The 15389-nt window shown below is 49.6% G+C and overlaps 1 protein-coding gene across 1 annotated transcript in view; it reads left to right on the forward strand.

Moving 5' to 3' along the window:
• Positions 1–750: 750 nt before the first annotated feature.
• PIK3CG (phosphatidylinositol-4,5-bisphosphate 3-kinase catalytic subunit gamma) overlaps positions 751–15389 on the forward strand; it is a 139746-nt gene continuing 125107 nt past the window's right edge. Inside the window, exon 1 of the mRNA XM_082254381.1 lies at positions 751–810. Within this exon, the coding sequence (XP_082110507.1) occupies positions 808–810 (3 nt within the window). The 5' untranslated portion in view covers positions 751–807. The remainder of the gene's footprint in view (positions 811–15389) is intronic.

Consider the following 15389-nt stretch of genomic DNA (forward strand, 5'->3'; position numbering starts at 1 on the left):
ATTTGGAACTGATTGGCTGATGTTGTATAGCCATCACTTCCTGCTGTTATCCGTGTGTTGTCCCATAAATAAATGGAGCTCAATGATTTAAGCAGGACATTCTATGGAGCATCCAATGTAATACGAGTCTGTATTACTGGGTACTGCTGAGCGCGTCCATTACCTTATACAAAAGAGCTGAGAACTGTGCTTTTTAGCACAATGGGATTGATTGCACTTGGCGTATATTAATATGCAAAAGTGCACTTATTAACACAACAGAGTTATTTGTGCATGAAGCGTACATTCATTTTCAAGACAATAACTAAAGGTAAAACTTTTTTTTAGTTGTGAATAGGGAGGGATTTGAACCCTGTTCAGGTTTTCACTGCGGTCTGTGTCCTCACTCTCTCTATCTGCCCTCTTTTCCATTATCACATAGAGTGAGAGGGAAAGAAAATTCCATATTTTGTGTTGTCACCACAACAGGAAAAGAGGCAAACTCTTCCAATGGGAACACACATTCTGGTGCTACTAGTAACAACCAAGAATTTCCACACACTTCCTGTTTTGGCTATAGGACAGGAAGTGGGGAGACATCTTCTTAGAGGGGCAAAGAAGGCAAAAAAATGAGGTTTCGCTGCTCTATCCAAATTAAAAAGTTTTATCTTTTAATTCTACATAATTGGTGATCATTTTATATCACGTGCACTTCCACAATATGTACACTAGATGGAGCCAATGTCCATAAAATAAATCAGCAAACACCTTACAAGAACGGAAGAAGTGACAACATCCAGAGAAGAGAAGGCAAGTGCTGGAGGAAATATGGTAAGTGGGCTGGAAGGCGGCTCAGAATGCCTTTCTTATTGTACGCCTCGTATTTATAATGGAGCAGGTTAATCAGCCAGTACACCTATTGAGTGTAGTCAGTGAGCACACTTTATGTCCGAGGCTGTGAGCTGTGATTGGGCGGCTTTTCCTGTGCAAGATGGGCGCGTTTAGATGACAAAACACAGGAGCTGAGGAAGGGCCCCGGATGGAACGTCTTCCTCACATAGCGCCTGCTGCTCAGCATTGTACCCTGACTATGAGGACCTCACACAGCACTCCACCCTGACAGTGAGGACCTCACACAGCACTACACCCTGACAATGAGGACCTCACACAGAACTACACCCTGACAGTGAGGACCTCTCACAGCACTGCACCCTGACATTGAGGACCTTTCACAGAACTACACCCTGACAGTGAGGACCTGTCTCCTCACACAGAGCTACACCCTGACAGTGAGGACCTGTCTCCTCACACAGAGCTACACCCTGACAGTGAGGACCTGTCTCCTCACACAGAGCTACACCCTGACAGTGAGGACCTGTCACCTCACACAGAGCTACACCCTGACAGTGAGGACCTGTCTCCTCACACAGAACTACACCCTGACAGTGAGGACCTGTCTCCTCACACAGCACTACACCCTGACAGTGAGGACCTGTCTCCTCACACAGAGCTACACCCTGACAGTGAGGACCTGTCTCCTCACACAGAGCTACACCCTGACAGTGAGGACCTGTCACCTCACACAGAGCTACACCCTGACAGTGAGGACCTGTCACCTCACACAGCACTGCACCCTGACAGTGAGGACCTCACACACAACTACACCCTGACAATGAGGACCTTTCACAGCACTGCACCCTGACAGTGAGGACCTCACACAGCACTGCACTACACCCTGACAGTGAGGACCTCTCACCTCACAGAGTACTACACCCTGACAGTGAGGACCTGTCTCCTCGCACAGCACTACACCCTGACAGTGAGGACCTGTCTCCTCGCACAGCACTACACCCTGACAGTGAGGACCTGTCTCCTCACACAGCACTACACCCTGACAGTGAGGACCTGTCTCCTCACACAGCACTACACCCTGACAGTGAAGACCTGTCTCCTCACACAGCACTACACCCTGACAGTGATAACCTCACACAGAACTACACCCTGACAGTGAGGACCTCACACAGAACTACACCCTGACAGTGAGGACCTCTCACCTCACACAGGACAGCACTGCACCCTGACAGTGAGGACCTGTCTCCTCACACAGCACTACACCCTGAAAATGAGGACCTGTCTCCTCATACAGCACAGCTTTACACCCTGACAGTGAGGACCTGTCACCTCACACAGAACTACACCCTGACAGTGAGGACCTCTCACCTCACACAGTACTACACCCTGACAGTGAGGACCTGTCTCCTCACACAGCACAGCTTTACACCCTGACAGTGAGGACCTGTCTCCTCACACAGAACTACACCCTGACAGTGAGGACCTGTTTCCTCATACAGCACAGCTTTACACCCTGACAGCGAGGACCTGTCACCTCACACTGCACTACACCCTGACAGTGAGGACCTTTCTCCTCACACAGCACAGCACTACACCCTGACAGTGAGGACCTGTCTCCTCACACAGAACTACACCCTGACAGTGAGGACCTGTCTCCTCATACAGCACAGCTTTACACCCTGACAGTGAGGACCTGTCACCTCACACAGAACTACACCCTGACAGTGAGGACCTCTCACCTCACACAGTACTACACCCTGACAGTGAGGACCTTTCTCCTCACACAGCACTACACCCTGACAGTGAGGACCTGTCTCCTCACACAGAGCTACACCCTGACAGTGAGGACCTGTCTCCTCACACAGAGCTACACCCTGACAGTGAGGACCTGTCTCCTCACACAGCACTGTACCCTGACAGTGAGGACCTCACACAGCCAGCACTATACCCTGACAGTGAGGACCTCTCACCTCACACAGCACTGCACCCTGAAAGTGAGGACCTCACACAGCCAGCACTACACCCTGACAGCGAGGACCTCACACAGCCAGCACTACACCCTAACAGTGAGGACCTCACACAGCACTACACCCTGACAGTGAGGACCTCACACAGCACTACACCCTGACAGTGATGACCTCTCACCTCACACAGCACTACACCCTGACAGTGAGGACCTGTCTCCTCACACAGAACTACACCCTGACAGTGAGGACCTGTCTCCTCACACAGCACTACACCCTGACAGTGAGGACCTGTCTCCTCACACAGCACAGCACTACACCCTGACAGTGAGGACCTGTCTCCTCACACAGCACTACACCCTGACAGTGAGGACCTTACACAGCACTACACCCTGACAGTGAGGACCTCACACAGAACTACACCCTGACAGTGAGGACCTCACACAGAACTACACCCTGACAGTGAGGACCTCACACAGCACTACACCCTGACAGTGAGGACCTCTCACCTCACACAGCACTACACCCTGACAGTGAGGACCTGTCTCCTCACACATCACAGCACTACACCCTGACAGTGAGGATCTGTCTCCTCACACAGCACTACACCCTGAGAGTGAGGACCTCTCACCTCACACAGCACAGCACTGCACCCTGACAGTGAGGACCTGTCTCCTCACACAGCACTACACCCTGACAATGAGGACCTGTCTCCTCATACAGCACAGCTTTACACCCTGACAGCGAGGACCTGTCTCCTCACACAGAACTACACCCTGACAGTGAGGACCTGTCTCCTCATACTGCACAGCTTTACACCCTGACAGCGAGGACCTGTCACCTCACACTGCACTACACCCTGACAGTGAGGACCTTTCTCCGCACACAGAACAGCACTACACCCTGACAGTGAGGACCTGTCTCCTCACACAGAACTACACCCTGACAGTGAGGACCTGTCTCCTCACACAGAACTACACCCTGACAGTGAGGACCTGTCTCCTCATACAGCACATCTTTACACCCTGACAGTGAGGACCTGTCACCTCACACAGAACTACACCCTAACAGTGAGGACCTCTCACCTCACACAGTACTACACCCTGACAGTGAGGACCTTTCTCCTCACACAGCACTACACCCTGACAGTGAGGACCTGTCTCCTCACACAGAGCTACACCCTGACAGTGAGGACCTGTCTCCTCACACAGAGCTACACCCTGACAGTGAGGACCTGTCTCCTCACACAGAGCTACACCCTGACAGTGAGGACCTGTCTCCTCACCCAGCACTACACCCTGACAGTAAGGACCTCTCACCTCACACAGCACTGCACCCTGACAGTGAGGACCTTTCTCCTCACACAGAGCTACACCCTGACAGTGAGGACCTCACACAGCACTACACCCTGACAGTGAGGACCTGTCTCCTCATACAGCACAGCTTTACACCCTGACAGTGAGGACCTGTCTCCTCACACAGCACTACACCCTGACAGTGAGGACCTGTCTCCTCACACAGCACAGCACTACACCCTGACAGTGAGGACCTGTCTCCTCACACAGCACTACACCCTGACAGTGAGGACCTCACACAGAACTACACCCTGACAGTGAGGACCTCACACAAAACTACACCCTGACAGTGAGGACCTCTCACCTCACACAGTACTACACCCTGACAGTGAGGACCTTTCTCCTCACACAGCACTACACCCTGACAGTGAGGACCTGTCTCCTCACACAGAGCTACACCCTGACAGTGAGGACCTGTCTCCTCACACAGAGCTAAACCCTGACAGTGAGGACCTGTCTCCTCACACAGAGCTACACCCTGACAGTGAGGACCTGTCTCCTCACACAGCACTGCACCCTGACAGTGATGACCTCTCACCTCACACAGTACTACACCCTGACAGCGAGGACCTTTCTCCTCACACAGCACTACACCCTGACAGAAAGGACCTGTCTCCTCACACAGAACTACACCCTGACAGTGAGGACCTGTCACCTCACACAGTACTACACCCTGACAGTGAGGACCTGTCTCCTCACACAGCACTACACCCTGACAGTGAGGACCTGTCTCCTCACCCAGCACTACACCCTGACAGTAAGGACCTCTCACCTCACACAGCACTGCACCCTGACAGTGAGGACCTTTCTCCTCACACAGAGCTACACCCTGACAGTGAGGACCTCACACAGCACTACACCCTGACAGTGAGGACCTGTCTCCTCATACAGCACAGCTTTACACCCTGACAGTGAGGACCTGTCTCCTCACACAGCACTACACCCTGACAGTGAGGACCTGTCACCTCACACAGCACTGCACCCTGACAGTGAGGACCTCACACACAACTACACCCTGACAATGAGGACCTTTCACAGCACTGCACCCTGACAGTGAGGACCTCACACAGCACTGCACTACACACTGACAGTGAGGACCTCACACAGCACTGCACCCTGACAGTGAGGACCTCACACACAACTACACCCTGATAGTGAGGACCTTTCACCTCACACAGCACTACACCCTGACAGTGAGGACCTCACACAGCACTGCACTACACACTGACAGTGAGGACCTCACACAGAACTACACCCTGACAGTGAGGACCTGTCTCCTCACACAGTACTACACCCTGACAGTGAGGACCTCTCACCTCACACAGTACTACACCCTGACAGTGAGGACCTGTCTCCTCGCACAGCACTACACCCTGACAGTGAGGACCTGTCTCCTCGCACAGCACTACACCCTGACAGTGAGGACCTCACACAGCACTGCACTACACACTGACAGTGAGGACCTCACACAGAACTACACCCTGACAGTGAGGACCTGTCTCCTCACACAGTACTACACCCTGACAGTGAGGACCTCTCACCTCACAGAGTACTACACCCTGACAGTGAGGACCTGTCTCCTCGCACAGCACTACACCCTGACAGTGAGGACCTGTCTCCTCGCACAGCACTACACCCTGACAGTGAGGACCTGTCTCCTCACACAGCACTACACCCTGACAGTGAGGACCTGTCTCCTCACACAGCACTACACCCTGACAGTGAAGACCTGTCTCCTCACACAGCACTACACCCTGACAGTGATGACCTCACACAGAACTACACCCTGACAGTGAGGACCTCACACAGAACTACACCCTGACAGTGAGGACCTCTCACCTCACACAGGACAGCACTGCACCCTGACAGTGAGGACCTGTCTCCTCACACAGCACTACACCCTGAAAATGAGGACCTGTCTCCTCATACAGCACAGCTTTACACCCTGACAGTGAGGACCTGTCACCTCACACAGAACTACACCCTGACAGTGAGGACCTCTCACCTCACACAGTACTACACCCTGACAGTGAGGACCTGTCTCCTCACACAGCACAGCTTTACACCCTGACAGTGAGGACCTGTCTCCTCACACAGAACTACACCCTGACAGTGAGGACCTGTTTCCTCATACAGCACAGCTTTACACCCTGACAGCGAGGACCTGTCACCTCACACTGCACTACACCCTGACAGTGAGGACCTTTCTCCTCACACAGCACAGCACTACACCCTGACAGTGAGGACCTGTCTCCTCACACAGAACTACACCCTGACAGTGAGGACCTGTCTCCTCATACAGCACAGCTTTACACCCTGACAGTGAGGACCTGTCACCTCACACAGAACTACACCCTGACAGTGAGGACCTCTCACCTCACACAGTACTACACCCTGACAGTGAGGACCTTTCTCCTCACACAGCACTACACCCTGACAGTGAGGACCTGTCTCCTCACACAGAGCTACACCCTGACAGTGAGGACCTGTCTCCTCACACAGAGCTACACCCTGACAGTGAGGACCTGTCTCCTCAGACAGCACTGTACCCTGACAGTGAGGACCTCACACAGCCAGCACTACACCCTGACAGTGAGGACCTCTCACCTCACACAGCACTGCACCCTGAAAGTGAGGACCTCACACAGCCAGCACTACACCCTGACAGCGAGGACCTCACACAGCCAGCACTACACCCTGACAGTGAGGACCTCACACAGCACTACACCCTGACAGTGAGGACCTCACACAGCACTACACCCTGACAGTGATGACCTCTCACCTCACACAGCACTACACCCTGACAGTGAGGACCTGTCTCCTCACACAGAACTACACCCTGACAGTGAGGACCTGTCTCCTCACACAGCACTACACCCTGACAGTGAGGACCTGTCTCCTCACACAGCACAGCACTACACCCTGACAGTGAGGACCTGTCTCCTCACACAGCACTACACCCTGACAGTGAGGACCTTACACAGCACTACACCCTGACAGTGAGGACCTCACACAGAACTACACCCTGACAGTGAGGACCTCACACAGAACTACACCCTGACAGTGAGGACCTCACACAGCACTACACCCTGACAGTGAGGACCTCTCACCTCACACAGCACTACACCCTGACAGTGAGGACCTGTCTCCTCACACATCACAGCACTACACCCTGACAGTGAGGATCTGTCTCCTCACACAGCACTACACCCTGAGAGTGAGGACCTCTCACCTCACACAGCACAGCACTGCACCCTGACAGTGAGGACCTGTCTCCTCACACAGCACTACACCCTGACAATGAGGACCTGTCTCCTCATACAGCACAGCTTTACACCCTGACAGCGAGGACCTGTCTCCTCACACAGAACTACACCCTGACAGTGAGGACCTGTCTCCTCATACTGCACAGCTTTACACCCTGACAGCGAGGACCTGTCACCTCACACTGCACTACACCCTGACAGTGAGGACCTTTCTCCGCACACAGAACAGCACTACACCCTGACAGTGAGGACCTGTCTCCTCACACAGAACTACACCCTGACAGTGAGGACCTGTCTCCTCACACAGAACTACACCCTGACAGTGAGGACCTGTCTCCTCATACAGCACATCTTTACACCCTGACAGTGAGGACCTGTCACCTCACACAGAACTACACCCTGACAGTGAGGACCTCTCACCTCACACAGTACTACACCCTGACAGTGAGGACCTTTCTCCTCACACAGCACTACACCCTGACAGTGAGGACCTGTCTCCTCACACAGAGCTACACCCTGACAGTGAGGACCTGTCTCCTCACACAGAGCTACACCCTGACAGTGAGGACCTGTCTCCTCACACAGAGCTACACCCTGACAGTGAGGACCTGTCTCCTCACCCAGCACTACACCCTGACAGTAAGGACCTCACACAGCACTGCACCCTGACAGTGAGGACCTTTCTCCTCACACAGAGCTACACCCTGACAGTGAGGACCTCACACAGCACTACACCCTGACAGTGAGGACCTGTCTCCTCATACAGCACAGCTTTACACCCTGACAGTGAGGACCTGTCTCCTCACACAGCACAGCACTACACCCTGACAGTGAGGACCTGTCTCCTCACACAGCACTACACCCTGACAGTGAGGACCTCACACAGAACTACACCCTGACAGTGAGGACCTCACACAAAACTACACCCTGACAGTGAGGACCTCTCACCTCACACAGTACTACACCCTGACAGTGAGGACCTTTCTCCTCACACAGCACTACACCCTGACAGTGAGGACCTGTCTCCTCACACAGAGCTACACCCTGACAGTGAGGACCTGTCTCCTCACACAGAGCTACACCCTGACAGTGAGGACCTGTCTCCTCACACAGAGCTACACCCTGACAGTGAGGACCTGTCTCCTCACACAGCACTGCACCCTGACAGTGAGGACCTCTCACCTCACACAGTACTACACCCTGACAGCGAGGACCTTTCTCCTCACACAGCACTACACCCTGACAGAAAGGACCTGTCTCCTCACACAGAACTACACCCTGACAGTGAGGACCTGTCACCTCACACAGTACTACACCCTGACAGTGAGGACCTGTCTCCTCACACAGCACTACACCCTGACAGTGAGGACCTGTCTCCTCACCCAGCACTACACCCTGACAGTAAGGACCTCTCACCTCACACAGCACTGCACCCTGACAGTGAGGACCTTTCTCCTCACACAGAGCTACACCCTGACAGTGAGGACCTCACACAGCACTGCACCCTGACAGTGAGGACCTTTCTCCTCACACAGAGCTACACCCTGACAGTGAGGACCTCACACAGCACTACACCCTGACAGTGAGGACCTGTCTCCTCATACAGCACAGCTTTACACCCTGACAGTGAGGACCTGTCTCCTCACACAGCACTACACCCTGACAGTGAGGACCTGTCTCCTCACACAGCACAGCACTACACCCTGACAGTGAGGACCTGTCTCCTCACACAGCACTACACCCTGACAGTGAGGACCTCACACTGCACTACACCCTGACAGTGAGGACCTCACACTGCACTACACCCTGACAGTGAGGACCTCACACAGCACTACACCCTGACAGTGAGGACCTCTCACCTCACACTGCACTACACCCTGACAGTGAGGACCTTTCTCCTCACACAGCACTACACCCTACACAGGCTATCCCCCCTTCAATCCATCATTAATGCTGCCGCCGGACTCATCCATCTTACCAATCGCTCAGTATCCGCCGCTCCTCTGTCAAGCCCTCCACTGGCTTCCACTCACTCAACAAATCAAATTCAAAATACTAACAACATCTTACAAAGCCATCCACAGCTTAGCCCCCAACTACATCACTAGCCTAGTCTCAAAATACCAACCTAATCGCTCTCTTCGTTCCTATCACACATTACATAATCTTGACACCTAAACACTGTGTGTTACTAAATTGTGATACCTGAACTCTGTGCAATACATAATCCTGACCCCTGAACTCCGTGTTACTTAATTGTCACTCCTGAACTCTGCACAATACATAATCCTAATCCGTGAACTCTGTGCGTTACTTAATCCTGACCCCTGAACTCAGTGTATGTCTTAATTGGTTGTGACCACTGAACTCTCCACAATACATAATCCTGGCCCTTGAACTCTGCACAATATATAATCCTGACCCCTGAACTCGGTGTGTTATTTAATCCTGACCTCTGAACTCAGTGTGTCTTAATCGTGACCCCTGAACTCTGCATAATACATAATCCTGGCCCTTGAACTCTACACAATACATAATCCTGACCCCTGAACTCGGTGTGTTATTTAATTGTGATCCATGAACTCTGCACAATACATAATATTGATTCAGCCCATCCCCCAGCCCTATCAGCCCGTCCCCGCATGTCAAGGTCCTAGGTGTTGTCCTGGACTCTGAACTCTCCTTCAAGCCCCACATCCAATCGCTGTCCAAATCTTGCCGCCTTAACCTCCAACATCTCCAAAATACGCCCCTTTCTAACCAAAGACACAACAAAGCTCCTAGTTCACTCCCTGGTCATCTCGCGCCTCGACTACTGCATCCATCTTACCAATCGCTCAGTATCCACCGCTCCTCTCTGTCAAGCCCTCAACTGGCTTCCACTCACCCAATGAATCAAATTCAAAATACTAACAACATCTTACAAAGCCATCCACAGCTTAGCCCCCAATTACATCACTAGCCTAGTCTCAAAATACCAACCTAATCGCTCTCTTCATTCCTCTCAAAACCTCCTGCTCTCTAGCTCCCTTGTCACCTCCTCCCATTCTCGCTTCCAGGACTTTACCAGAGCCTCTTCAATCCTATGGAACTCCTTACCCTTATCTGTCCGATTATCTCCTACTCTATTAGCTTTTAGGCGATCTCTAAAAACCCTCCTCTTCAGAGAAGCCTATCCTACCCACAGCTAACAACTCTAGCTCCATTTTCTCCATCTGCCCATCCCCTTCGGTTACTGCCTTTTGTTTCACTTGACCCTCCCTTCTAGATTGTAAGCTCTAACGAGCAGGGCTCTCTGATTCCTCCTGTATTGAATTGTACTGTAACTGTATTGTCTTCCCTCACATTTTAAAGCGCTGAGCAAACTGTTGGCGCTATATAAATCCTGTATAATAATAATATTGATGTCTGAACTCTGTGCAATACATAATCCTGACCCCTGATCTTTGTGTGTTACCTAATTGTGACCCCTGAACTCTGCACAATATATAATCCTGAACTCTGAATTACGAGTGTTACTTGTGACCCCTAAATTCTGCACATTACATAATCCTGACACCTGAACTCTGTTCGTTGCCTAATCCTGAACCCCGGAACTTTGTACAATGCGTAATCCTGACCCCTGCTTTCTGTGCCTTCTCTAAACTTGATCCCTGAACTTTTGTATGTTACCTAATTGTGACCCCTGGACACTATGCTTTACTTACTCCAGACCCCTGACCGTTGTGTGTTACTTACTCCAGACCCCTGACCGTTGTGTGTTACTTACTCCAGACCCCTGACCGTTGTGTGTTACTTACTCCAGACCCCTGACCGTTGTGTGTTACTTACTCCAGACCCCTGACCGTTGTGTGTTACTTACTCCTGACCCCTGATCTCTGTGCTTTACTTACTTCTAACCCCTGAACTCTATGCTTTACTTACTCCTGACCCCTGAACCTTGTGTGTTACTTACTCCTGACCCCTGATCTCTGTGCATTACATACTCCTGACCCCTGATCTCTGTGCATTACTTATTTCTAACCCCTGAACTCTATGCTTTACTTACTCCTGACCCATGAATGTATGACATTTTGACAAGCTATGCCATTGTAAGTATACACAGATCATGCCTGGAGTTTAGCTTTAAGCACTACTAGTACACATTTCTGAGAACTGGGATATTGGAGAAGTAGGTACTGTTAAAGGTTTTGTAAAAAATTGTAGTCAACTACCGTTTTAGGCAAAGTAATCTACTATTTTCATGGAATAGGCATTCTGCTTATCTAACACCAGCCAGATCGACATTATACACATGAGCTCCAAAAAATTCCAGGGGACCTTATGCAGCTGCACAGTCTGTATAATCAGTGTATCCACCTCTGAGTACACTTCTCCTTTCTGGCCAACAACCATGACCTAAAGTAACCCAGTGTGCCCTGCCCTAGATGTTTACTTATCCTGAAGGGGTGACAGTCCCCGTACTGGGAAGGAGTTGGTCTCTGTACTGGGCTTCTGGTGTGTCTCTGCACCTTTAAGGAGGAATTAGTTCCCTCCAGGAGTACCTACCTTTACTCTATTTATTGTTTCCCAGGTTGGTACCTTTGTTTTAATTTTGTTCACTTCAGACTGGTTTTGCATGCCCATACAAGTCTATGGAAATGCAAAACAAGCTAAGTCTTAGGTTCCCACTGAATGCGGATTTAAAATTTATGCAAGTTGCACCTGAAATCGCCAAAATTAGCGTAGGAACTACTTTTTCAAATCAATGCAACACCGCAAAGTTGGTGTTGCATCAATTTGAACAGTTCCATTGCCGACAATAGGGTGCAACTTGTCGATTTGACCTTTCAAATTGCATGACAAGTTGCACTGGTGTGAAGAGGGGGCTTAAAGCGGGTCTAATGCTGATCAGAAAAGGGTCATCTGGAGGCCAAATGCAACCTGCCAATGAGTTTCAAATGATCTCAGAACCATCTCAAACTGATGTCAAACTAGTGGCATCAACATGGGCAGTGGATCGTATTTCAGGGGCGAATGAATGTGAGTTTTCAGGTAATCAGGATGTGATTCTAAATAGAAAATTGGTAACCCAAAAGAAACTGCGCAAAATGGTGATATCTGACACTAATAAATAAATAAATAAATCAATGTGATAAATTAAATAAATATGTGAGGAATTTCTTCCATAGTGCAAGCAGCAATAAAAAACGTGTAAAACGCAAAAAATGTGAAATGAAGTGGGTTAAATTGCGCTCAGCACTCAGAAACACAAGAAAGTGCTTATGTGCATAAATACAATATAAATATAAATACAAATAAATGAATAATCCTTAAGTGAAAAGTCCTTTAGATGAATAATAAATAATTAAATATAATTGAATATAAAAAGTCCTTAAAGTGCCCAGTGCAACACGGATCTCTCAGCAAAAACTGAATACACTCTATCTTCAAGTGAGGGACCTCCACCATAAAACTCTCTCCACCCAGTGCTCGGGGTAAATACTCCTTACCAGAACTGGTGGACCCCTTGATTGGAGGGGGTCTCAAACAGCATAGATGGTCCACAAGTGCCTCCAAGCTATCCTTAGGGTCTCTTTAAATAAGGCTCAGCTCGCATAGGGAACTCCAGGGTATTTTAGAGAAAAGATAAGGAAACTCCAATAGTGTAATAAGTTCTAATACTTGGGGTTTATTAATAGAATTGCACTTACTCAAACACAGGATTCATAATGCCTTCATAAAAAATATGCAGCATAGGTTTGGTGTACGAGACGCTCCTCTGCTCCTGCGTATCACCAACCCGGAACTCAACGGTCTCACGGGGAACGTGAGACCGTTGAGTTCCGGGTTGGTGATACGCAGGAGACATTCAAGACATTGATCTTAGATTCCAAAGGAAACCATAGCACAGTTAGATACAATAAACTGTGCATCTTCAATTTTTAGGTACTGTGGCCGGAAAATACCATTTGGTGGGACCCCGACTAGCAACTTTTTATTGTGGTAACCCAAAAAATGTTTCCCAGTAGACCCCTGTTAAAATTCACATATTTTCCAAAAATCTCGAAACCCCTTCAATTAACTGAAGAACCCTGTTATTATTAGTAGTAGTAGTATTATGTGCCTATAAAGTCAGTTTTATTTTTTGTCTTTCAGTTTTATGTTTTTTCAATGGCATGTTCATACTTTTTGTCAGTTTATCCATCCACCTTATAGCTGGTCCTCCTTTTTATTTTCACTTCCAATTTCTCCAAGCAATATTGCCTCTTTTTAATGAGTTGCAAACCCTACAGATAACATATGTAGTGCACACAATACGGTCATCTTTTGACTGTACTTTCCATTCCAATTAGGAATTTGAATTCCTAAAAGAAAATGTTTATTATGTTCAATTGGATTGTTAAATTTAGCACCAGCAGCCTAATGTGCTGTGAGATAGACCTACAGTATCTCACAAAAGTGAGTATACCCCTCACAAAAGTGAGTACACCCCTCACATTTTTGTAAATATTTTATATATTTTTTCATGCGGCACTTTGCTACAATGTAAAGTAGTGAGTGTACAGCTTGTATAAGAGTGTTAATTTGCTTTCCCCTCAAAGTAACTCAACACACAGCCATTAATGTCTAAACCTCTGGCAACACAAGTGAGTATACCCCTAAGTGAACATGTCCAAATTGGGCCCAAAGTGTCAATATTTTGTGTGGCCACCATTTTCCAGCACTGCCTTAACCCTCTTTGGCATGGAGTTCACCAGAGCTCCACAGATTTCCACCAGAGTCCTCTTCCACTCCTCCATGATGACATCACAGAGCTGGTGGATGTTAGAGACCTTGCGCTCTTCCACCTTCCATTTGAGGATGCCCCACAGATGCTCAGTAGGGTTTAGGTCTGGAGACATGCTTGGCCAGTCCATCACCTTTACCCTCAGCTTCTTTAGCAAGGCAGTGGTTGTCTTGGAGGTGTGTTTAGGGTCGTTATCATGTTGGAATACTGCCCTGCGGCCCAATCTCCGTAGGGAGGGGATCATGCTCTGCTTCAGTGTGTCACAGTACATGTTGGCATTCATGGTTCCCTCAATGAACTGTAGCTCCCCAGTGCCAGCAGCACTTATGCAGCCCCAGGCCATGACACTCCCACCACCATGCTTGACTGTAGGCAAGACACACTTGTCTTTGTACTTCTCATCTGGTTGCCGCCACACATGCTTGACACCATCTGAACCAAATACGTTTATCTTGGTCTCATCAGACCACAGAACATGGTTTCAATAATCCATGTCATTAAGGCCCGTACACACGTACCGATCGTCGGCATACAAACGTCGGTGGACGAAGGATCTGCCGATTGTACGCGTGTTAGTATGGTGCCTCCGACAGATGTCTGCGCACAATCCGCGGACAAAAGTCTTTCGTGCAAACATGAAAATATTTGTATGCCGACACCAGAACGGACGATTGTTCGCCTGTCAGTACACAATTCGGCCGACAGACCGCAGATTTGCAAGACTGGGCATGCTCAGAAAATAGAAAACACAGGGAAAGTTAACCATTACATGACATCACTTCTGCAGTCGGCGGACAAAATTCTTGTGCTGTCCTTGTGCTGTCTTTGCACTTTTCAGCAGACACCGACATCCCGGGGAGAAAAGAGGAACATTTGTAAGCCGACCATCGGTACGTGTGTACGGGGCTTTAGTCTGCTTGTCTTCAGCAAACTGTTTGCAGGCTTTTTTGTGCATCATCTTTAGAAGAGGACAACAGTCTTCTGGGACAACAGCCATGCAGGCCAATTTGATGCAGTGTGCAACGTATGGTCTTAACACTAACAGGCTGACTCCCCCACCCCTTCAACCTCTGCAGCAATGCTGGCAGCACTCATACGTCTATTTCCCAAAGACAACCTCTGGATATGACGCTGAGTACGTGCACTCAACCCCTTTGGTCGACCATGACGAGGCCTGTTCTGAGTGGAACCTGTGCTGTTAAAC

The sequence above is a fragment of the Pelophylax lessonae genome (assembly GCF_965119305.1).
Source record: "Pelophylax lessonae genome assembly, chromosome: 4".
NCBI classification, from domain to species: domain Eukaryota; kingdom Metazoa; phylum Chordata; class Amphibia; order Anura; family Ranidae; genus Pelophylax; species Pelophylax lessonae.